General features: G+C 41.8%; 1 protein-coding gene across 2 annotated transcripts in view; it reads left to right on the top strand.

Moving 5' to 3' along the window:
• Positions 1–15,832, top strand: part of pdgfc (platelet derived growth factor c) — a 50,658-nt gene extending 34,826 nt beyond the window's left edge. The window contains exons 3-6 of one of the 2 annotated variants that reach the window (XM_086105873.1): positions 3,428–3,608; positions 11,679–11,871; positions 12,852–13,069; positions 14,071–15,832. In XM_086105873.1, coding sequence (XP_085961999.1) covers positions 3,428–3,608; positions 11,679–11,871; positions 12,852–13,069; positions 14,071–14,214 — 736 coding nt within the window. In that variant the 3' untranslated portion in view covers positions 14,215–15,832. Of the gene's footprint in view, positions 1–3,427; positions 3,609–11,678; positions 11,872–12,848; positions 13,070–14,070 lie in introns of both variants that reach the window. The other variant, XM_086105872.1, reaches the window with a different exon arrangement.
• The last annotated feature ends 8,134 nt before the right edge of the window (positions 15,833–23,966 follow it).

Below are 23,966 nucleotides of genomic sequence, written 5' to 3'. Positions count from 1 at the left end.
ACACACATACGTCGTACCAGTGGCGGATGCTGGTCTGTCAAAGAGGGGAAGCTCAATTTGGGCCGACATCATAAAATGTGTCCGTTTATTTATACGTGAACTCTACTCTCCGTTCCTTTTCAAGAAAATGATCTGTGACCATGTCATACCAACAAGGCGTCTTTTCCAGGGACTTAATTAGTGTCCTACAACTACAGGAACTACAATAAACCCCACCAGAAATAAAAGATTAATTTATCGCTAGTTGTTTACAACAAAGAGTGTCGCTAAGATGATTAGGAGAAGTCTCCAGCTCAACTCAGAACAGAATGCGAATTGAAAAATTGCTCACACGGATGCCTATACTAAAAGGTCGGTGATTGGCTCATTTCGATGTCAATCAAACTGGCACACAGGTTCAGACAGATCATCCAATCTGATGCAGAAAAGCCTGGCGTCCGGTACCCTCCCACTGCCGTCCAGTCCCAGAGACGCCGAGCGTCCGTGGGCGGGACAAAAAACAGCTTATATCCAATGACTCGTCTCCGTTCAACGCATTGGCACAACCTACCCTGAACTCTCGAGACGCTCGGCGTCCGGGCAGTAGACGCTCTGCGGACGCTCAGCGTCCACCGTTTAAAGCACAGCGAAGCTGCGGGAATGAATGAGAAGGGAGTCGCGTCGTAACCAGTAAGAAGAAGCTGATTCGGAACAAAAGTTGAGCACGTTGTAGCACATATTTAGTCAATGACATGTACACACAATGAAATTTACATTCATATATTTGATCACTTATTCTTTGACATTTTAGGGGAAGCCGAGCTTCCCTTGCAGTCCGAGAGCAATCGCCACTGCGTCGTACACACTACATTTGTTTTCTCGTACGGGTCACTTTCAATTACGGCTCGTGTTTGCCTCTGGTGCCATTTCATTTAAAGAAAGAGCCGGTCGATGACGGCTGTGTGTGCCTTTACGCAGATACAGTACATCACCACTGACTGGACGTTATGCAGGAGACAAATGAGGGCAAGGTGGACAGATGGATGATGAAGGGCAAGAGGAAGAGGAAGGAGTTGGAGGTGGTTAATGCCGGGCTACTTCTGTCTGGAGAGTCCTGGACAAGTACTGGAGGCTCGATTATTGCCACCTAGTGCAATCGGTGACCACATGAGGTCAATTTGTATGCACAGCTATAATCAAATATTTATTTGTGTTTACCTCCACAAGACAATGAACACCTAATCAAAAGAGACAGTGCCAGAAGAAATTATAGTATGATTGAACCCCCCCCCCTTCGCCTGCGTCCCTCCAAAAGCTCATACAGTATTTGCTGACATCAATTTAAGATCGTGCTCATGTCAGGATTCAACTGAATGTGATACTTGTATAATAAAATATTATTGTATTTCATATAACTTAAATAACGTACATCATCAGATATAGCATAATTGCCAAAGTCAAAATAGCAATGGGAGTTCTAAAATGTGAGGGGGGGGGGGGGGGTTCTGGTTTTCTCAAAATATTGAAAAATTACTTGGGCACTTATCCTATGTGGCCGACGATATATTAAATATATTTTCAAAAAGTTCTTTGATCAGAAAAATGTCTTAAACCTACATTGAAAAATATTTGAAACTCAACACGCATTATACAAATGAAATTAAATAAAATTAATATGTATCTACAAATATATATGAACTCCTTATTTTACTGATACTTTATTTTCAAATTTCCAGTTCAGAAAGTTTTTATTCCATAAAACAACTGGAATCTCAAACCTTACTAAATACTTCAACATTATGTTCTCTTAATACAGCAATAATGATGATGTTGAGATCCCCGTTATTAACCCCACAACGAGTAAATGTTCACCCTTTCAACAGCATTAGTGGAAACTGAAATTTTTAAAATTGCATACAAGAGAAGACACAAAGACATTTAAGTGACAACTTTCTAGGGTAACATTTTTTAAAATTTCAACAGAAGACCCTTGCACGACATTTCAAAGAAAAGATGCAACATTGTTTTTCTTTCTTTTTTACACACAACAAAGAGAAAATCACACCAAAAAAAAAAAACATCACAAAAAAATAAAAAATCTCCCGAAAACATCCGTGTGCACGTGTGGACGTAGCTTGAAGTAATCAGCATCCTGGCAGCCGTCGGGCGAATAAGAGCGACATTTTTTTTTTCCTGGGGTCAAGCCAGTCCGACTGAGGGCCTGAGGCATTCGATTGCGTTCCAGGATGCCGCATGATGAATGCAGCATCCAATCATCTGCACACACACACACGCACACACACACATTTACATTCCACTCACAATGCTCTCGTCTGCACATTCTGACATGCACTGAGAGGTTTAGAAGAACAGATCGCCTCCATTCCATGTTTGTAGTCGCTTCTGTTTATTTCTATCGCGCACGGTGGTCTTGATGAATAATCAGCTGTTTGCGTGTGTTTTACATGTTATTTTCTCTTGTGAGGTCATGGATGGCCGGATGGATGGATTATATTGAGCCGTCTTTGCCCTTACAGTGTCTTTGAGATGCTACTTGATGTCAGCCTATTTGTTCCATTGCTGTTCAACAGCACTTAATGATCCACACTTGCTGCATTATTGATGAGCCATCTGTCGCCACAAAAAGTGCTGGAATACTTCCACTCCACTGTGTTTGCTGCTTATTATGGGATAGCTTGGTATTGATCGCCATGCCACCTCCACTCCTTTTATGAGTGTTTTTATGAGTATTGTTCCGCAGACGTTTCCGGCACAGATGGCGGTGGCAGAAAAGGTTGGAGGTCATTGCCTTGCACAAGGACGCTTTGATGCGTCACCTCGTGGAGGAGGCAGGGATCAAACGCGGGGCCTTCGGGTTGTGAGGCAACCTGTGGGTGCAGGCATGTGATGTTTTTTAATGGGCAACAAAGAGGCTATCTCGCTATCTAGCTATCTACCTAGCGAGCTAGCTAACTATATAGCTAGCTATCTGCTATCACATCCATCCATTTAGGTAATATCCATTTATCCATCCATCTATCCAGATATAGTGGCCATACTGTATATTGTGCAGTAAGCATCTTGTAATGTTTTACTTTTTTTTTTCCCCACTCTAGATTAAAATAGCTCCGGTTTCCTCCCACATTCCAAAAACATGCATGTCAGGCTGATTGGACGCTCTAAATTGTCCCTAGGTGTGAGTGTGGGCGTGGATGGTTGTTCGTCTCTGTGTGCCCTGCGATTGGCTGGCGACTGATTCAGGGTGTCCCCCGCCTACTGCCCGGAGACGGCTGGGATAGGCTCCGGCACCCCCCGCGACCCTAGTGAGGATCAAGCGGTTCGGAAAATGGATGGATGGATAGATTAAAATAAATTATACAACAATTTGTATCTATTCAGCTGTCATGCTTGCAGTTTCGGTTAAAATAGAATGTGATGTGTTTTTGAGGTATGACTTTGTTGAGCTGGAGGATCCGACCGACGGGAGCATCCTGGGCCGCTGGTGTGGGTTGCAGGCAGCCCCCGCGGCCCACCTCACCAAAGGCAATCAGGTCTGCGTACGCTTCGTCTCGGATGAGTACTTCCCATCCGAGCCGGGCTTCCTCATCCGCTACTCCATCCAGCCAGCGGTAAGAATCACGTCACGGCAGCAGAAACATGTCAATTGTCATTTGAGATCACGGTCAAAAACTCCCTTGTGCTTTAATTTCACTTCATGAACGAGCTGAGGTGGAAACAACAACAGTCTAATGTGTTCACAAAATTGGCAATTATATTTTTCCAATTCTGGTTCCGTCCATCTGAATGACAAATTAAAAAGGAGCACGTGTTTATTTTGTTCATGGAAGTTGCACAGGAACGGAACAGCTCATTAGTTTAATCATGCAGATAAAACCAGAATGTCACCATTACCGGGGTAGGATTTAAATCTTCAGAAAAACAGGATTACCTAAAATTCACTTCAATCAGTTCTATTTAATTAGATCTCGAGGTAATTTTGATTTCATTATTACATAGTACATATGTGTATGAGTTGTATTCTATCCGTTTTTATTTGCACTTTTATTTTGTTTGCATTTCGTATATTTGCATTATATTCACTAAATTGTAATCTACATTTGTTGATTTTTCTTGTCTAAATATTTGTTTGAATTTTTTTAGCGGCACTTAATTTTCGAATTAATCATTTTTTATATTAGAATTTCCATTTGATTTATTTTATAATTGTACTTCTTACATGTCAATTTTATGAGTTATATTTTATGTATTCATCATCACTTTGATATTGCTCTATTTCTGATTCACATTTTTTTGTTTTATTATTTGCAAATTATTCTTTGCATTTTGTTAGCATTTTAATATTTTGTTGCACTCAAATTCTAATGTTTGATTCTTATGTTGTTATATTTTTGACTATAATAGTTTTATTTGTTTCTTGTTTTTTTTGACTTGTGTTGTATTTTATCTAGCGGCCCGGTAGTCGAGTGGTTAGCACGTCGACTTCACAGCGCAGAGGTACCGGGTTCAATTCCAGCTCCGGCCTCCCTGTGTGGAGTTTGCATGTTCTCCCCGGGCCTGCGTGGGTTTTCTCCGGGTACTCCGGTTTCCTCCAACGTTCCAAAAACATGCTTGGCAGGCTGATTGAACACTCCAAATTGTCTCTCAGTGTGAGCGCGAATGGTTGTTCGTCTCCGTGTGCCCTGCGATTGGCTGGCAACCGGTTCAGTGTGTCCCCCGCCTACCACCCGAAGACAGCTGGGTTAGGCTCCAGCACCCCCTGCGACCCTCGTGTGGATAAAGCGGTTCGGAAAATGAATGAATGAATGTATTTTATCTATTTATTTGCTTGCAGCTTTTTAATGTTTTCTGTATTTGAAATATTTTCATTTCATTTTCACATAGTTGTATTCTATTTTTTTTTCATTTGGATTCATTTTGTGTCCTTTATTTTTTTGATAAAATAATGTGTTATTTTATGTCATTTGTTAAAATACTGGGTTATTTTATTTCTTATTTCTGCTTGCTTCTCTTTGTATAAATGACCAAGAAATGAACTTTTCCACCAAGTTCTCCCATGAATGCCTTCCACCTGCACCCTTTCCGATTCTCCATCTAGATGATCGAAAGGTTATTGTTCCCTATGAAAGCGCAGATCTTATGAAGGGAATGAAGTTTCTCGTCAAGGGTTCTCGACCCCTGCGTGGCTTCCATTGGGACCCCTGAAATGAAAGGAGGAATTCAGAGGGACTGGAATACTTTTTAAACTGTCCATCATTTGGAGCCTTCGACAAGTAATATAGCGGATCTTACTTGGAGGATAATGTCTCTCTATTTTTAGCTCTGTGATATACACTATATATACAGGGCCCGTTTCTTTTTTCACTTTAATATTGCAAGGTTGATAGTCCCGCGCGACCTTTCCGTTAACCTTTCTTCAAGTCCTAAAGCGACATGGGACAATGTCACAATGGTTCATCTGTCATTTATAATCAGGGGTGAAAAGACTATGAAAAGGATCTAATAAAAACGGTATGTGCAGCTCACATGACGCATTCAAGAACATTGGGAAAAGGATTTGAGAACTCCAGAACGATCTGATTGGACATTGTGCTGTGTTCACGAAATCTGTGAAGAGGGGACATCTCATTTTGTCGGGACAATAGTAAAGAAGGTGAAAAGAAACAGTATAAGCAAGAACTAGTGTGTGCAGCACACGTGCCGTGTTCATTAAAACTGGGAAAAGTGGACATCACTCATTTTATAATAAGAGCGAAAAACAAGAGCATCAAAATGCTCATAGAGTAGTCACTGATGTATGCGGCTTGCGTGTGGCATTCAACAAAACTGGGAAAAGTGATGCTCAATTGTTCTGACCAATTGTGGTGTGCGGATTGTGGCGTGGACATTTGCTCTATCCCGCAGATTATTTATAGTCTTTCTTTTTCTTGCGGGATGTGATTGGATGTTTGTGTTACATACAGGAAAACTGGGAGAAATGATGTTCCAAGTCATAGTTTTTATTTGTGAAGTCCGGGCAAATTTTGCGCTCACATTTTTTTATTTTTCTTCTATGTTTTAGTTGCACCGTTATCATTTCTAGTCATTGTGTATTTCTATTGTGCTAAGTGCCAGTTGCCAGCCACCCCCACCAGCGATGTTGAGCATGCATCAGAGCACCCCCACCAAGCAAACGTACCCAACTTCCACTGCGAAAACCTTGTGAAAATGTTACCCCTCCTGTCTTCTCTTTGAACCTCGAGCAGAGGAACAGCGGCGCTCTGTTCCCAGCTACCGGAACCCGCAGGAAGCCACACAGGGGCCCATCAAGAGCCGCTCTGTCATTGACAGGATGCCATTTTTGGCAGGCGGCTTGTTAAAACAACAAGAAGAATGATGAGGAGGAGACACTTGAAACCAGCGCAAAAGTACTCAGACTATGATACTGAAATGCAGAGGCAGCAAGAGTATTCGCATTCTTTACTTCAGATACTATTTGCAAAATAATATTCTGGTCAAAGTGAAAAAGCACAGCCTCTAAAATGCAGAGATGGAAAATGACTGATCACTCTATCCACATAAATAGGAGTGCAGAAAAGGATTAAATAATTCAACAAATTCAACTTTTACTTAAGTAAAGAAAAAAAAGTACTTCCCATACTTTTGGCGCTTCTTAATTCATTCCCACACAGGTCCTTGGCATCAAGATGCCAAAGATCAGAGATTTTGTCCAAATGAAGTTACTAATATTTATGTCGACATAGTTCCCTAGCATCAGTATGCTACAAGATAGCAGCGGAACACTCCATTTATCTAAATGCAGCACTTTGATTCACTTTAACGTACTTCCTTAGCACCAACATGCTATGAGATGGTAGCAGAGCAGGACTTTGGTTTAAAAGACACTTCTCAATTCATTTCAACATAGTTTCCTAGCATCGCGGGGGGTGCCGGAGCCTATCCCGGGCAGTAGGCAGGGGACCCCTGAACCGGTTGCAGGGCACACACAGACGAACAACCATCCGCGCTCACACTCACACCTTGGGACAATTTGGAGTGTTCAATCAGCCTGCCATGCATGTTTTTGGAACATGGGAGGGAGGAAAACAAAGTACCTTGAGAAAACCCATGCAGGCCAAGGGAGAACATGTAAACTCCGCACAGGGAGGCCAGAGCTGGAATTGAACCCGGTACCTCTGCGCTGTGAGGTCGACACGCTAACCACTGGACCACCGGGCCACATAATATGATCTGTAAATTTGCACATATGGGTTCCACAAAAATGTGGAGATTTAGTTTAAAAAAAAACATTACAAATTTTGATATTTCTTTTAGAAGGTTGGAATGGAAAAAGAAAACTTTACAACTTCATGCAACTCACATCCATGTCGGCCGTTTCAACTGTTGTTGAGGCAAGAGTTGATAAAACAGCCGAGGCTGTTTTTACGCCAACCTTAATTGCAGACTGTGAATGGGGCAGAAAAAAACCCCACACACAGCCACATGATTTCATGCACAATAGACTTTGTGGTTTAATGGAAGCGAAGCGGATTGTAGAGAAGTGGTTCGCCAGAGCTTGAGAACGGCGAAGAGTTGTCCACGTGTGTTTTAATCTGCCCTTTCCGGACGAGTTGTCATCATTTTAGCCAGCAGAAAATATGCACCACTGTATGAGGGCAAAACTTGCTGTCATGAGTAGACGAACAAACAAAACTCTCAAGAAGCCATTTTAACCTTGTTTCAGTTAGTTCCAGGGAACTCATCCTAAAGATCTTGTACAATTAAATATGAAGAAACAACACAGGAAGTCTGCAATTTTGGTTTGAATCAGTGAGGCGGAAGGTGGCAACGAAATATGATGATGCCCCATAAAAGGCTCAACTCTAATAAAAATTGAGTTTAAAAATGTGAAATGAAATTTGGTCGTCATGTTGACAATGAGGGTTGGCACGGTAGTCGGCTGGTTCTCTGCTCACAGTGCAGAGGTGCGGGGTTCAATTCCAGGCTCTGGCCTTCCTGTGTGGAGTTTTCATGTTTTTCCCGTGCCTGCGTGGGTTTTCTCCGGGTCCTCCCGTTTCCTCCCACATTCCAAAAACATGCATAGCATACTGATTGAACACTCTAAATTGTCCCCGAGTGTGAGTGTGATCGTTGTTCGTCTCAGTGTGCCCCTGCAATTGGCTAGCAACCGGTTGAGGGTGTCCCCCGCTTACTGCCCGAAGACGGCTGGGATAGGCTCCGGCACGCCCCGCGACCCTGGTGAGGATCAAGCGGATCGGAAAACGGACGAATGGATTGGTGTTTACCATGAGTAGACGTGCAAAAAAGTCTCAAGAAGCTGTACTTTAAGTGACACAGGAAGTCTGCCATTTTGGTTTGAAAAGTATAGGGATGGCAGTGAAGTTTGATGACATACCATAAAACACTTTAAAATTGAAATTGATCATTTAGCTCCCTGTGTCAGTTTCAATTAGCAGCATGAACTTTGGGAAGCATTTTCTACCAAGAGTATATGCACAAAAAGGTTCTCTACCCATGCCCTAAAAGGTGAAGGTGTGTCATTTTTGTTTGAATTGGCATGGCAGCGAGCAGCACAGACGTTTGATGACTTGCCTTAAAATGTGCACTTCAAGTTGAATTTGAAACTGAAGCCCCTGCAACCAGTTTCACAGCAGCATTAAATGTGGTGGGCATGTTTATTACGAGTAGACCCACAAAAACCTTTCGAAAACGTTTCCTTTAAAAGACACAAGAAGTCTGCCATTTTGATGTGAAAAATGTGGTGCAGCTCGACAACATCTGAAAATAAATTCAGTTTTAAAATCCAATACCTGGAGACAATTTCAATCATCAACATGAAATTTGGTGGACGTGTTTATCATGAGTAGACCCACAAAAAAGTCGAACAACTGATGCCCTAAAAAACACAGGACTCTACCATCTTGGTTTGAAGAGTCCATGTTAGGCACTTTTTGGCCATTTCTTGCATGTTTCCGATCATCTTTCAAAGGATACCCTTCAAACTCAATAGAGGGTTTTGGCTTGTGTGTTTGTGTCTTAATTGGCAGCTGTTAAAAGTCACAGTGGGCCTAGTTGGCCGAGGGAGCGTTCCGCCGCTAATTGGGGGAGGATTGCGCCGTCAAAATTCATAGGCTGTTAATGACTTCCAGTCGCTGAACTCTGCCAAGGCTGGGCTAATTTGCCGCTCACGCTACTGCTGCTACTCACTGCCAAGATCTGTCGGTGTTCCACTCTTGTGTCGATTTATCTCAGCGAGGCTCCGGCGAAACCAAATGCTACACTGCAAGCTTTCTTAACGAGCCGCTCTCGTTGAGCCACCGCACAGATGGGCCTCAGATGTTTTTATTTTATTTTTTCTCATTTTGGCGTCCGTCTTCAGGAGCAATCCCGAGAGCACATGTAGGAGTTTAGTGCGCATGCAAAAATGAATGTGGGAAAGAGTGGAAAAGGGCAGGCAATATCAAAAAGGTGATCCAAGAAGACTACGTGTTGAAATGTCTATTGCTTAAATCTAAAATTGGTTTCAATTTTTTTGTCCTTGTCATTGTTTCTTTTTCATTTTCATTTTATTGAATAGAAAAATATATACAAAATGAAAACATTTTGTACGTATTTGTCTATTCAATTATTGTTATGCATTTTATTTTATTTCCATGATTTGCTATGTGTTTTAGTTCAATTAAAAACACATATTTTTGAATAGTTTAAGTATCTTGGGGTCTTGTTCACGAGTGAGGGCAGGAGGGAGCGAGAGATCAACAGACGGATCGGTGCAGCATCTGCTCTGCTGCGGACTTTGCATCGGTCTGTCGTGGTCAAGAAGGAGCTGAGCCAAAGGGCGGAGCTCTCAATTTACCGGTCGATCCACGTTCCAACCCTCATCTATGGTCACGTGCTATATAGGGTACATTTCGGCCGGATACAAGCGGCCGAAATGAGTTTTCTCCGCGGGGTGTCCGGGCTCTCCCTTAGAGATAAAATGAGAAGCTCGGTCATCCGGCAGGGGCTCAGAGTCGAGAAGCTCCTCCTCCACATCGAGAGGAGCCAGATGAGGTGGCTCGGGCATCTGATTAGGATGCCTCCTGAACGCCTCCTTGGTGAGGTGTTCCGGGCATGTCCCACCAGCAGGAGACCCCAGGAAGGACCCAGGACGCGCTGGAGAGACTATGTCACCCAGCTGGCCTGGGAGCGCCTCGGGATCCCCCCGGGAGAGCTGGAAGAAGTAACTAGGGAGAGGGAAGTCTGGGCTTCCCTGCTAAAGCCCCCGACCCCAGATAAGTGGTAGAAAATGGATGGATGGATGGATTTTTGAATAAGCTATAAGCTATTTTTCATCGTCATTTCAACATTACTTTTTACTCGGGCAATATATTCTTTTGTTTTCACTGTAATTTCTGTTTTCTCTATTTCGTGGTCTGGTCAAATAAAATTGAAAAACCGATAAGTGAACTGAGCATAAGGTCAAACCGACACACTAAGAAAATGGACCCCAAAATCACGCCTGCGAGGATTATGGCCACAGTATTCTTTCTATTGAATTATTTTTGAGCATGAAATTTCCAAAATGAATCAAGGGAGAAACAGTACTGTGTGCTCGGGCACTCTCATTGACCTGATTGCTTTATCGTACAACTTTGACCTAACTTTGAGGCAGATGGCCGTGCCACCCTATGAATGGATTTTGCTGCGGGGCTCCTTGACCTCATTTGTATTAAGAGGGATCGGAAATAACTGTTTTGATTCACAGCTCTAAATACTCGTATAAAATAACACTAAAACCCATCCTAACCACAGACAGCTGAGGAATTCATTTGTGGTTTTGGTTTCTATATTCCTGAACGTAAATGTGTGACTTAATGGAAGGTGATTTCCCCATTAGCATCTCCAATGGGAATAACAGAAAGCTCATTTCGGATTTTTTGTTCAAATTTAGCCTGTGGAGCCACTTTCACGGTGACATTTTTTAAGCGTGTCTATCACGAGGAGGCCCACAAGAAATTCTCAATAAGCTATGCCCGAGAGCACACAAAGTCTGAAGTCGCCATGCCTGCAAAGAGGCAAGAAATCTGCCATTTTCATTTAAAGAGGCTAGTTTAGGATAATTTTGACCTTTTCCAGGTGTTGATCAAGGTAAACTCATCCAAGAAATGTATTACCAAATTTGAACCACAAATGGGTAAAACGGGCACTACTAACTTGTTCGGCATTTCAGATTTGGTTAGCCAAAGCATAGCGATAAAGTTTCATGACTCGCCACAAAAACGCTCATGAAACACCGCCCGAAGCATTTTTTTCCTCATCTGTTGTCAGTGTTGTTACATCCTGGCTGTCATTCAGGCAAGGTTAATGCCGAGCACAAAGCCAACAAACACATGGTCTTGATGCTTAAAGCTTAAACGGACGAGCCAAGTGCTTTCGGAAGAAGCGACAGTGCAAGTATCAATCATGTCCGCCTTTGGCGCAGCAGGGAAAAAACAAATAATGCTACCCCGGGGGACGGCAGGAGCAAAAGTGGACCCACAACAGGAGTGACTGTGTGAAATATTATAAATGTAAATCATCTTCAGCATCAACTTGCCCCAATCAATGTTTTTCACATTTTCAAGTGTCATACAAGTGTGAAAAAAAGTTAAATGCTGTTTTGATTGAAATCCAAAATGAAGACCTTTATTGCTTTTCAGATTCCGGCAGGAACCGAACTTCCATCCCAGCTGGACCTGCAAGAGCTGTCGGCTGCCGTGTCGGGCCTGAGAACAGTGGAGGAGGTGATGAAGTACTTGGAGCCCGAGCGCTGGCAGGTCGACATGGATGACTTGTATAAACCAACGTGGCACGTGCTCGGCAAATCCTTCATCCATAACAAGAAAGCCAGAGGTAAATATTTTTTTCCATATTTTCAACTTGTTGCCAAGGAACTATGGTGGAATTGGTTGAGGAGCTTCATTTCGGCCAAAGAAGTACTTTGACATTATGTTGAACAATTTGCAGTACGTTATTCAGACAAAAGTGGTACAAAGGAGTACTTTGACTTTATGTCGTACAATTTGCAGTTCGTTATTTAGACAAAAGTGGTACTTTGTGAAATGAGTTGAAGAGCTTCATTATTAAAAAAGAAAAAAAAAGCGTGTGCTTTGTCACCAACCTGTGGCATCTTGGTACCAAGGAAATATGCTGAAGTGGGTTAAAAAGCTTAATTTAGACCAAAATAGTGCTTTGCCACCACCCCTTGGTAACTTGGTGTTAGCATCTATAAAGACGTGCGATGCAGCACGTCATTCTGATATTTTATTGCTCCCCCGCCATTTTGATGCCAAGAAAGTTGAGGTGCTTCATTTATGCAAATGGTGTGTTTTGCTGCCATTCTGTGGCATCTTGATGGCAAGAAACTCTGCTGAAGTGAGCTTCAGCACGTTATTGAGACAAAGGCAGTACTTGGATGCCATTTTGATGCCAAGAAACTCTGGTGAGGTGATGAGGTGCTTCACTGAGACAAAACCAGTGCTTGGCTGCTATCCTCTGAATTCTTGTTGCCAAGGAAATGTGACCATGTGAGTTGAGGAGCTTCATTTAGACAAAACTAGTACTTTATCAGCATCTTGTGGTATCTCGTGTCAACAGACGATGGCGAAATGAGTTAAGAAGCTTCATTCAGACAAGAGTAATACTTTGCCGCCAAAGTGTGACATCTTGATGCCGAGGGACGTTTGTTAATTGCGGAACTTCATTTAGTTCATTGTTACTGTAAAAATTGTTTTAAAACAATCCTTTAACAATCTATGATTTAGTGGCGGAACACTGTACAGCATGAATTGACTGATATTAATCTTCCTGTTTTTGCTTTCCCCCTGGAGGAGGCGCTGACCTCAACCTGCTTCGGGAGGAATCTCAGCTGTACAGCTGCACGCCACGCAACCTGTCTGTGTCGCTGCGCGAGGAGCTCAAGCGGACCGATGCCATTTTCTGGCCCAGCTGCCTCCTGGTGAGGCGTTGTGGCGGGAACTGTGCCTGCTGCGCTCGCCGCTGCTTCGACTGCCAGTGCCAGCCAGCCCGCGTCACCAAAAAGTACCACGAGGTAGCCCCAAGGAAATTCATCCAAACCAGTTTTGTCCTGGGCAAATGACTTTTCAAAACTCTTTTGTTCCATTTGTTTGTCAGGAACAGCCTTCAGTTTTCCAGGTCAAATTGACCCGTTCACAATTTCGTTCAGTATTCAGAGCATTGCCTCTCACTGCCTTTCGGTGATAACATTTTCAGCACACTTTTGTGTTGAGTTGTTCATTTTATTAATGGACCATAATGGACGTGATATAAATTGGACTTGTTTCTTGTCATTATTCATCATCATTTCTTTCTGACTTCCGGGTTGAGTGAACGCTGGCGCGTTTTGGCTGCCGCTGCTCAACCCGTATTGTTTTGTGTTTTTTGTTATTGTAAAGTGTCCTTGGGTGTCTTGAAAGGCGCTTATAAATAAAATCTATTATTATTATTATTATTATAATGCTGGGTCGCTATCACAATAATTCCCAATTATCATCATCATTTCAAAATAAGAAAATAAAACATCTTAACCTAAAACAACATAAAAGGATAATCACAAGATTAGAACTCAACTACTACCACTAAATACCAATACGAAAATAATCTAAATATACAATCCATTATCTTTGTTCAACAAAGTATATGATTAAAATATAATAAAGTATTTTTTAAATCACAAAGCTTCACTCATCATGTAATAAATAAAGGGTTCATTCAAAATACATTTAATTATTAAATATTATTTGATTTCTTTTTTACTTAGTTGCTAACCAAAACTGCAGCACCCATTGAGGGGTATAGGCAGCAACTTTAATATTATTGTTATTGGGGTTTTTTTTTACTAAAATTATTCTGTTGTGTGTGTGAGTGTGTGTATATACAGTATATACATCTTTCCAATATGTGTCGACTATATACGTGTGCACATACAGTATATATCTACATGCAATGTGTAAGGATATCAGTTCCTCAAATTTTAGGATAGTCTTATTTCATACATACTGTGTGAATACATGATGTTTTTTTTCCCATCAGGTTCTGCTGCTGAAACACCGCAGCGGCGGCCGAGGCCTGCAGAAGTCCATGACCGACGTGGCCTTGGAGCACCACGAGGAGTGTGCGTGCGTGTGCAAGGACACCGATATCGCCAACAATAGCGCGCCCATCGGACACGTTTAAAGCAAAATTGGATGAAGAAAGTAAAACCAAGATTGGGACAGATTCCATCTCTTGAACGTCGTGGAATAAATACTGAGACTACAAATTCCACCGGCCTCTATTTGGAGTGATGGAAGACAATTTGAGATAAGGAGTTGCCTGTTCCTCACCTCTTTTGGGCTGATAGTGTCACGGGAAATGGGAATTTCTTTTGTTCGAGTGCTTTTGCTATTGGCTCCCCTCCAAAAGTATTGGAACAGTGAAGCTAATCCTTTTTTTTTTTTTTTTTTGCACCGCCACGATAACTGGGTTTGACATGAAAACAAACATCCTTCAATCCCCTCTTCTGCGCACTATATAGGGTTTAAGTCTGGGCATTTGAGCTTGTATCTTCACCTTCTTGTCCCTCTGATGAACTTCTTTGTTGTTTTGACACTTGTGAATTTTTAATACCCCCAATATTAAAAATTCATAATGCGTTTACACACTGTTAGAATCTTTTTTTAAATATTCAGTACAAAGCAAAATTAAAATAGCCAAAACAACAGTGGATATAAAGTTTTCACACCCCTGTTGAAATGGGGTTTTTTTTATGACATAGAAACAAATTATTGGTGGAAACACTTTTTCCACCAATAATGTGACTTGCAGTACCGAGAACTAAAATAAAATGCAGAAACCTTTGATAGTGTGAGTACAAACAAAGTGAGAAAATGCAGTTGCTCAAGTGTGCACATCCTTTTAAAATTTGTGTTTAGATTCAGTCAATCGTTGCCGCCGATTACCCCCCCACATAAAGTTCTGATGTTCTAGTAGGCTTTTCCTGGCATTATGGTTCGGGGAAAAGCCTACCAGAACATCTGGACTTTATTTGAAGTTAATCAGCGGTACTTAAAATGGTGTCAGGTGAGTAATGACTCCCATTTAACATGTGCTTGAATGTGACTGGTTAAATCTGAACATAGCCGCATTCACTGTTTATGAGGGTGTGCACACTTGTGCAAGCACATGATCACACTTCTTTTTCCTCAGTTGAGTGCTATAGGTTAGAAGTCACATTGATGAAAATAGCTTGGAAATGATTGACTGTCTTATTTTTTTGTGCCACACAAAGTTTTGAACGTTTGTGCCAACGTTCTCTATCCACTTTGTATGGCAAATGTTAAAGTGACACACACTTTTTTTTTTAAATGTAAATATGTTTGAAAATTCTAATTCGGAAAAACATTTTGATGTCCGACCCCAATAGTAAACTATTTGGCCTCATTGTTCCAATACTTTTGGAGGGGATTTTTCAACCCAAAGCCTCCCTCGTGTGTAAATATTCCATTTGTGCTTCTTTTCCTTGCTAAGGTGCCTATTCTTCCCCTACCAAAGAGATTGTGGGTGCTTCATTTGAGGCAGTTACACCTGTCAAGTATTTATTTCTCTGCCAAAAAAACAAACATTTCAGAGCAAACAGATTCAATGGGGTTCTTTTGTACAGTTCGACATGCTTCCATTTTCTTCCTGTATAATCTTTTTTTTAATGTGTTTTTCATTCACTCATGTTTAGTTATTTATCTACTTTTCTCTCCCCCTGGGCAACAACTGTTATTTTATTGTACCGAAATTCTGAAATAAACTCTTTCATTTCTTATTTGTGGATGCCATGCATGGAAATACAGAATTTATCCTAATCTAATATCTAATGCCATATAAAAATGTAGTGAAGTATAGTTTTTCTTTCCTCGAGTACTGCTGGAAATAAGTGACTTAAGTTACCTGTTTAAATAAATAAATAAATAAAAATACAGTGATCGATACTTAATGTGGGCGGCCCGGTAGTCCAGTGGTTAGCACGTCGGCTTCACAGTGCAGAGGTACCGGGTTCAATTCCAGCTCCGGCCTCCCTGTGTGGAGTTTGCATGTTCTCCCCGGGCCTGCGTGGGTTTTCTCCGGGTGCTCCGGTTTCCTCCCACATTCCAAAAACATGCATGGCAGGCTGATTGGACGCTCTAAAATTGTCCCTAGGTGTGAGTGTGGGCGTGAATGGTTGTTCGTCTCTGTGTGCCCTGCGATTGGCTGGCAACTGATTCAGGGTGTCCCCCGCCTACTGCCCAGAGACGGCTGGGATAGGCTCCAGCACCCCCCGCGACCCTAGTGAGGATCAAGCGGTTCGGAAAATGGATGGATGGATACTTAATGTGCGAATGTTAATGTTTTAAAACAATAACAAACTTTTACAAATATTTTTATAATGTAATATTCAATAAACTGTCATTTTTATCTAATGTATGAAGTGAGAGAGAACTTGTTCAAAGTTATTAACAAATATTACTATTGTATTTATTTTAATGTAGCTCAATTGTATTTTCAAGAAATTGAACTGATTGAAACATCTCATCCATTTACGTGCTGTTGAAACTATTTGTTAAACCCTTTTTAAGATAACAATTTTTAATATTCATTTTTTGCCCAAATATTGCATCTTTTTCAACATGGACATAAAATCAACTTTAAACACAATTTGAATATTTTAAATTATTTTAATGTCATGTTAATAGTCCCTAAAAATGTGGAAACAGTGTTGTATTGCTCAGTTTTTTTGGTAAATCACACTCAAATTCTTATCTTGCCATCTCATGTGTTCCCTGGCAGGCGTCCGGGATGGCGCCAGATGCTCCTGCATAAACACATCTCTGCTGTTGTGGACGAATGCCATTCCCCTGGAAGCCTTTTACCCTTGCACACACAATGGATGATTAATGTGAAAAGCACTTTCCACCTCGCCAAAATTTCATCACACAAAGACAATAAATGAAGCCACTTGACCTCAAGTAAACTGCACCCTTCACCAAAAGCATTTCCACCATCACACAAAGACGAGCAAGCTTTCAAGGACATGTAACTTTGTGAAGTAGACCGCTACAATTAAAATACAATAGGTCGAATAGTTAGCTGCACTCGATGCAGCAAAAAATAAATAAATAAAACCCAAAAAACTGAGACACATTTTAATTAGTACTCAATAGATAGTGGATAAGCAGTTGGAAGTGAAGTCAGCACCAGTGATACTACTCGCAGTGTAGCAGCAGCAAAAACAGTCAACAGCAATATATGCAGCAAAAAAACATGCACATAATTAATTGAACAGCATGTACAAAAATAGACATTGAATTGTCTTTTATGAAACACACACACCCTTAATATACATACATACAGTATATCCAAATGTGTAAAAATAGAGTCACTGATGCTGTCGTGTTTCACAAGTGCTTTACTCGCCTGACTTGTGTGTGGGCAATGTGGGATTGGTTCGTGAATGGTGACGGTATGAATGGTTGCTTGTCTCTATATGTGCCCTGCGACAGACTGGCGACCAGTTCAGGATGTAGCCTGCTTTTCACCCGAAGTTAGCCCCAGCACCCCTCTGCAGCCCTGTTCAGGACTAGCAGTGTTGAAAATGGTGGCCTGGATATTTGCCCTGCGATCGGCTGGCAACCAGTTCAGGATGTCACCCGCCGACTGCCTAAAGACAGCTGGGATGGCCTTCGGCACACCCCGTAAGCGGATCCGAAATGTTTTATTTATATTTCAATATATATATGTATGTGTATATACAGTATATGTATGTGTATATATGTATGTGTATGTGTATACAGCAGGCTTCCTCAACTGGCGGACCGCGATCCACGACCGGACCGCCGACCTCCTCTGCAAATTGTATAAAATAATAAATTATAATGTGATTTTTACGTTATACATTTTATATTTTTGGACTATAATCTGCGCATTACCGCGATCGCTTGTTAAAGTTATCCGTTGTATTCTTTGCGTGCACTAACAGATGTATTGCAGAGGACCGCAGCAGCGCGACTGTGTGTGGATAATGTTTGACTAACTGGAGACCCTGGCTGAGCAGGGCATGTTGGCGATAACGATGCGCTGATTGGCTCCTCTGAACTTAAGGTGTGCCCATACGCATTCAAAATGGATCATTGTGTCAGGAAACAGACGCAGCACAGACGTCTGCGTCAGGTGCTGGGGAACCAGAGCACCTTGATGAAAAATGGGCTACTGGAACAAAGCGGAGATGGGTGAGATGCGATAACATGGCTCTGTTGGAATGCTACTACTCAAGCAACCCTAGTCAGAGGGGTTACATGCAGAGAATGTGGGCTAAATGGTTACTTCGAAACCCACAGTCACGGTTGACCACGAAACAACTAGTAGCTCAGTGTTCCAACAAACGGCAACTGCTGTCACAACTTGAGATTGATGAGGTACAACGCAGGTTCCATGGTGATGTACCTCCTCCTCTGCCAGATCAGAGGAGGAGGTCATACCAGAGATTGGGAGGCAAGCCCCAATGAATGCAGATGATGAGATTGGGAGGCCAGCCCCAATGAATGAAATGCTGAGCGAGGCAGCTACTGACCTGAAAGCTAAGATCATGGCGAGAATGAAAGCTGGGCAACCTAGAAACCGATTACAACGATTACAAGAAAGCCTATGACTCGATGCCACATACATGGATCACTGAATGCTTGGAGTTGTATAAGGTGAACAGGACCCTAAGCGCCTTCGTTGCGAACTCAATGAGGATGTGGAAAACCACACTTGAAGCCAATGGCAAGCCACTTACCCAAGTGTCCATCAAATGTGGCATATACCAAGGTAATGCACTCTCCCCACTGCCGTTCTGCATAGGACTGAACCCCCTAAGCCAAGTAATCACCAAGACAGGCTATGGATACCGCCTCAGAAATGGAGCTACAATCAGTCACCTCCTCTACATGGATGACATAAAGCTGTATGCTAAGAGCGAAAGGGACGTAGATTCCCTGATCCACACAACCAGGATCTACAGCAGCGACATCGGGATGTCATTCGGGCTTGAGAAATGTAGTCGGATGGTGACTAAGAGAGGAAAGGTAGTCCGCACTGAAGGGGTCTCACTCCCTGAAGGAACAATAGCAGACATTGAGGACAGCTACAAGTACCTCGGTATACCACAAGCCAATGGCAACCTCGAACTGGCAACAAGGAAAGCGGCTACGGCCAAATACCTCCAGCGAGTGAGGCAAGTCCTAAGAAGCCAGCTCAATGGCAAGAATAACACCCGGGCAATAAACAGCTATGCCCTGCCAGTGATCAGATACCCTGCAGGAATAATAAGGTGGCCAAAGGAAGAGATTCAGACCACGGACGTTAAGACCCGAAAGCTCCTAACCATGCATGGAGGGTTCCATCCCAAATCCAGCACCCTGAGACTGTACGCAAGCCGAAAGGAAGGAGGCCGGGGACTAGTGAGTGTGAGAGCCACTGTCCAGCATGAAACATCCAAGCTCCATGAATACATCAAGGAGAAGGCTCCAACGGATGACGTACTCAGAGAATGTCTCAGACAATGGGGAACAGAGGATGAGATGCTGGAAGAGGGACCATCATGGGAGGACAAGCCACTACACGGGATGTACCACCGGACCATAACTGAAGTGGCTGATCTCAAGAAGTCCTATCAGTGGCTAGAGAGGGCTGGCTTGAAGGACAGCACAGAGGCACTCATCCTGGCTGCTCAAGAGCAGGCCCTGAGCACCAGAGCCATTGAGGCCCAGATATATCACACCAGACAAGACCCAAGGTGTAGGTTGTGCAAAGAGGCACCTGAGACGATCCAACACATAACTGCAGGGTGTAAGATGCTGGCAGGGAAAGCCTACATGGAACGCCATAACCAGGTGGCTGGCATAGTCTACCGAAACATCTGTGCGGAGTATGGACTGGAAACCCCAAGGTCAAAATGGGAAACACCTCCGAAGGTGGTGGAGAATGACAGAGCGAAGATCCTGTGGCACTTCCAGATCCAGACTGACAAGATGGTAATAATAATAATAATAATAATAGATTTTATTTATATAATATCACCCAAGGACACTTTACAATAACAAAAAACACAAAACAATACGGGTTGAGCAGCGGCAGCCAAAACGCGCCAGCGTTCACTCAACCCAAAAGTCAGAAACAAGGGAGGGACAGGGGGAGAAAAAAACCCCACGCTCGAACTACCCTCATTTGAGGATAATTTGAGTGAGGCAAAAAACCAACCAGATATCGTGATCATAGATAAAGGGCAGAGGAAAGCCGTTGTAGTGGATGTAGCGGTCCCAAGTGATGGAAACATCAGAAAGAAGGAACACGAGAAACTCGAGAAATACCAAGGGCTCAGAGAGGAGCTGGAGAGAGCCTGGAAGGTAAAAGTGACAGTCGTGCCTGTGGTGGTCGGAGCACTTGGGGCAGTGACCCCCAAACTAGATGAGTGGTTGCAACAGATCCCGGGAACAACATCGGACATCTCAGTCCAGAAATGTGCAGTGCTGGGAACAGCAAGGATACTGCGCAGAACCCTCAAGCTTCCTGGCCTCTGGTAGAGGACCCGAGCTGAATGAGGGACGGACACCACCGAGGGGGGGTGAGACGAGGAATTTTTTATTTTATATATTGCATCTCGCCCATCTCCGCTTTGTTCCAGTAGCCCATTTTTCATCAAGGTGCTCTGGTTCCCCAGCACCTGACGCAGACCTTGTTTGGCCGGGCGACGTCTGAGCCGGCATGTCATTCGTTTTATTGTCTCTCATCATTGTATGAGGTAGGCATTAGCGTGAAGGGTCTTTGAAGCCGTTGTAAGCCGTTGTTTATAGTGGATGTAGCGGTCCCAAGTGATGGAAACATCATAAAGAAGGAACACGAGAAACTCGAGAAATACCAAGGGCTCAGAGAGGAGCCGAAAACACTTTTTTGTTTCTTTACTTTATTTGTCTTTTATTTAACCTACAAATGTGTCCGATCATTTTGCCTGAGCCTGTATATAATAAAAATTTCTTTTCCAGGAATTAAAAAAAAAGAAAAACCCAAAAGGAAAAGTGCTTTTACCAACCAGACACTAGATGTATTTTCCTCTCATCATGTCTGGACTTGCCCAGTTGCCTCTGTGTGACTCACACACACACACACACACACACACACACTGACTCTCTCTCACACACACACACACACACACACACACACACACACACACTGACACACTCACACGTTCTTCAAAGTTAACTTCAACCCTATACACATGGATTCAGTTTGCAATCAAAAGGTTAACACACACACATGCATACACACTTCCACACTTCCTCCTCCAGATCGTAATTATGCAAAGTAAGAGGAGCGCGGCCAATAAAAACATCAGGGTCTGAACAATGTGTTTTCTTTTAATGACACAGTACTTCCTTTCTCCCCCACAGTGTTAAGGCACGCAAAGTGTGCCGCTGAAGTAAACTCTGACAAGGCACATTGTCATCAACACATGCTGAGTGGCTCCTTTTTAGGGAACAACTCAAATACTGCAGCTGGGAATATCACTTGTTCTTGTGCTTCCCTTCAAGCCATTCATTTACACTTGACTAGTGTGTAGAACCGTAAAAGGGCAGATTGTATTGCACGTGGGTGAGAATTTTGTTACATTTCAGTTCGTAAAATATCATTTATTGCACTCCAGACAACAGGAAACTGGATTACGGTGCCACGAAGGAAAAATATTGTGGGAAAATGGTGGAGATTATACACTAATATTAATATTTACCCCCCCCCCCCAAAAAAAATCTTCTATACAATATCCAGTATATTTATATACAATAAAGCTCACTTTATTACAATTTGAGACAAAATGGGTCAAAGAGATTCTAAAACTACAATTAGTTTATTTTGAATGATCCACCAATAATTTCAAAGATGCACCAATATTATATGTATAATTTCCCATTAATAATGTTCTTATAATACTGATATGAACTGAATTACTGATTCAAATGAATACGGGAATTAAACATTGTCACAATATCACAAGACAATTATTTTCAATTACACATCAATGTGAGATTGCAAAAACTAATACTTTGACAAGAATAAACTAAAATCAATACACATGCACATGTAATGGACTCCCGTAATCATTTCGTAAAAATTATTGGTGTGATACAATTCATAGGACTGAGGATTAAAATTCATGACATTTAAAAAAGGCCTATGAGAAAACTGATATTATTTTAAAAATCATGATATTTAATCATACAATAATTTAATTAAAATAAATAAAAATTAAAAGAGAGTCACAATATTATGAAGAAAACGTTGCAGTTATAAGAATGGTGCGAAGAAAAATCACATTCAACAAATTACATTTTAAAAACATGACAATTCAAAATTTAACTTAAATATGTTTTCAATATTGCATCTTTTTTTCTATTTAAATCAAAACTTGTTTTGTAATATTACAAGGACCCTCATTCAGACGTGTTTTTTCTTGCAAATTTACCTTTCGCAAAAGTGGGATCTTGGTTTTCGTTTAATTACAGTTTTTCCATGTCATTGGCAATTTATTTCTCACAAAATCATACGTTTGTGTCACACTGTAACATTGTGACTCTTCTTGCAAAATTGTGATGTTTTATAATATTTACACTTCTCTTGAATAATAAAAATCTTTTCTAATACATTTGCAACGTCATGTTGCATTCATCCTGCAGTTGCTTTTACATCTACGAGCGACATACGCATTTATTGTGTGTACCTAACAAATACTTGACAAACCGACAATAATCATCTTTTAAGTGTTAGTGTCACGATTATTCATCTTTGACGTGTGTTTCCTTCACTCAAATGCAATCAAACTATGACACTTCGCCTCTGAAGCTGTTGCCATGGCTACAGACATCTCCACCACCCACAGGAGGCAGAGTTGCGCGTACACGCCGACTTCTAGCAACCTGTAGTACATCATCATATACGCTGTTTATTTTGAATGGTAAATTATGAATGCAAAGCCATTCTGGTGAGACTGTACAATTTTTATTAAAAAGCTCTCTCCCATCTTGGGAATTTCATTTTCCGAGTTCATACATCAGAGACGGACTGTGGAGGCTGTTGCCTGGCAACCACCCCTGAGGTGTCTCGCAGTTTCTCAGCCCCCTCATAGAGTTTTTTTTTTTTTTGCTTTTCCCCAATGTCAAACACGAGCTCGACGTTTATTTCATTCGACTCACACCGCTGTCCTGTTGGGTAATTAAAATCACATAAGAGCCTCTTGAAATGGAGTAAATCGGCTCTTGAGTGGGTGCCATCTTTGTTTTAAACATTGATGAGGCTTGTGCGGTAAAGACATCACCTTCAAGGCAAATGAAAATACAAGAGGAGAAAAAAAATGTGAATTTTAACAGATGTTTCCTCTGTTTCAAATGACTACCTGCAGCAACTTGAATAGTTTCATATTAATAACATTAACATGAAAATTCTGAATGGGCCTGCTGGATCGCACTGAAGAACTATTTGAACCATTGTTCTCAATGAAAACTCTTTCACTGATCTGAACGAAAGGTAAACTTATACATGCTAGAAACCTCTTTTTTTTCATTTTTTAATGTTTAATGGGAATGGGCCAAACAAATATAAGTTGGAACAATTAAAACAAATTTGGACATTAGAGGTCAATCGAAAAATGACCACACATTTAATTTGGGCTTTTATTTTGAAATATTGAACAACAAAATTAATAGGATTGAGCCAAACAGTATAAAGTTGGAGGTAAATCTTCCACATTTTAATTTGGGGCTTTGATTTCAAAATGTGTGTTTGAAAATGGATTACAAAAATGGGCTGAGCAGTTTAAAACGGAATTGTTTGAATTGGTCAAAAAAAATCAGGAAATCAGATGTAAGTCTCTCAAGAAAAAGTAAATTGAGGGG

This window comes from Hippocampus guttulatus, chromosome 2 (genome assembly GCF_054856545.1).
Source record: "Hippocampus guttulatus isolate MCC_2025c chromosome 2, RoL_Hgut_1.0, whole genome shotgun sequence".
Lineage (NCBI taxonomy): Eukaryota > Metazoa > Chordata > Actinopteri > Syngnathiformes > Syngnathidae > Hippocampus > Hippocampus guttulatus.
Note: the sequence above shows the minus strand (reverse complement) of the source record. Positions and strands in the feature narration are given on the sequence as shown.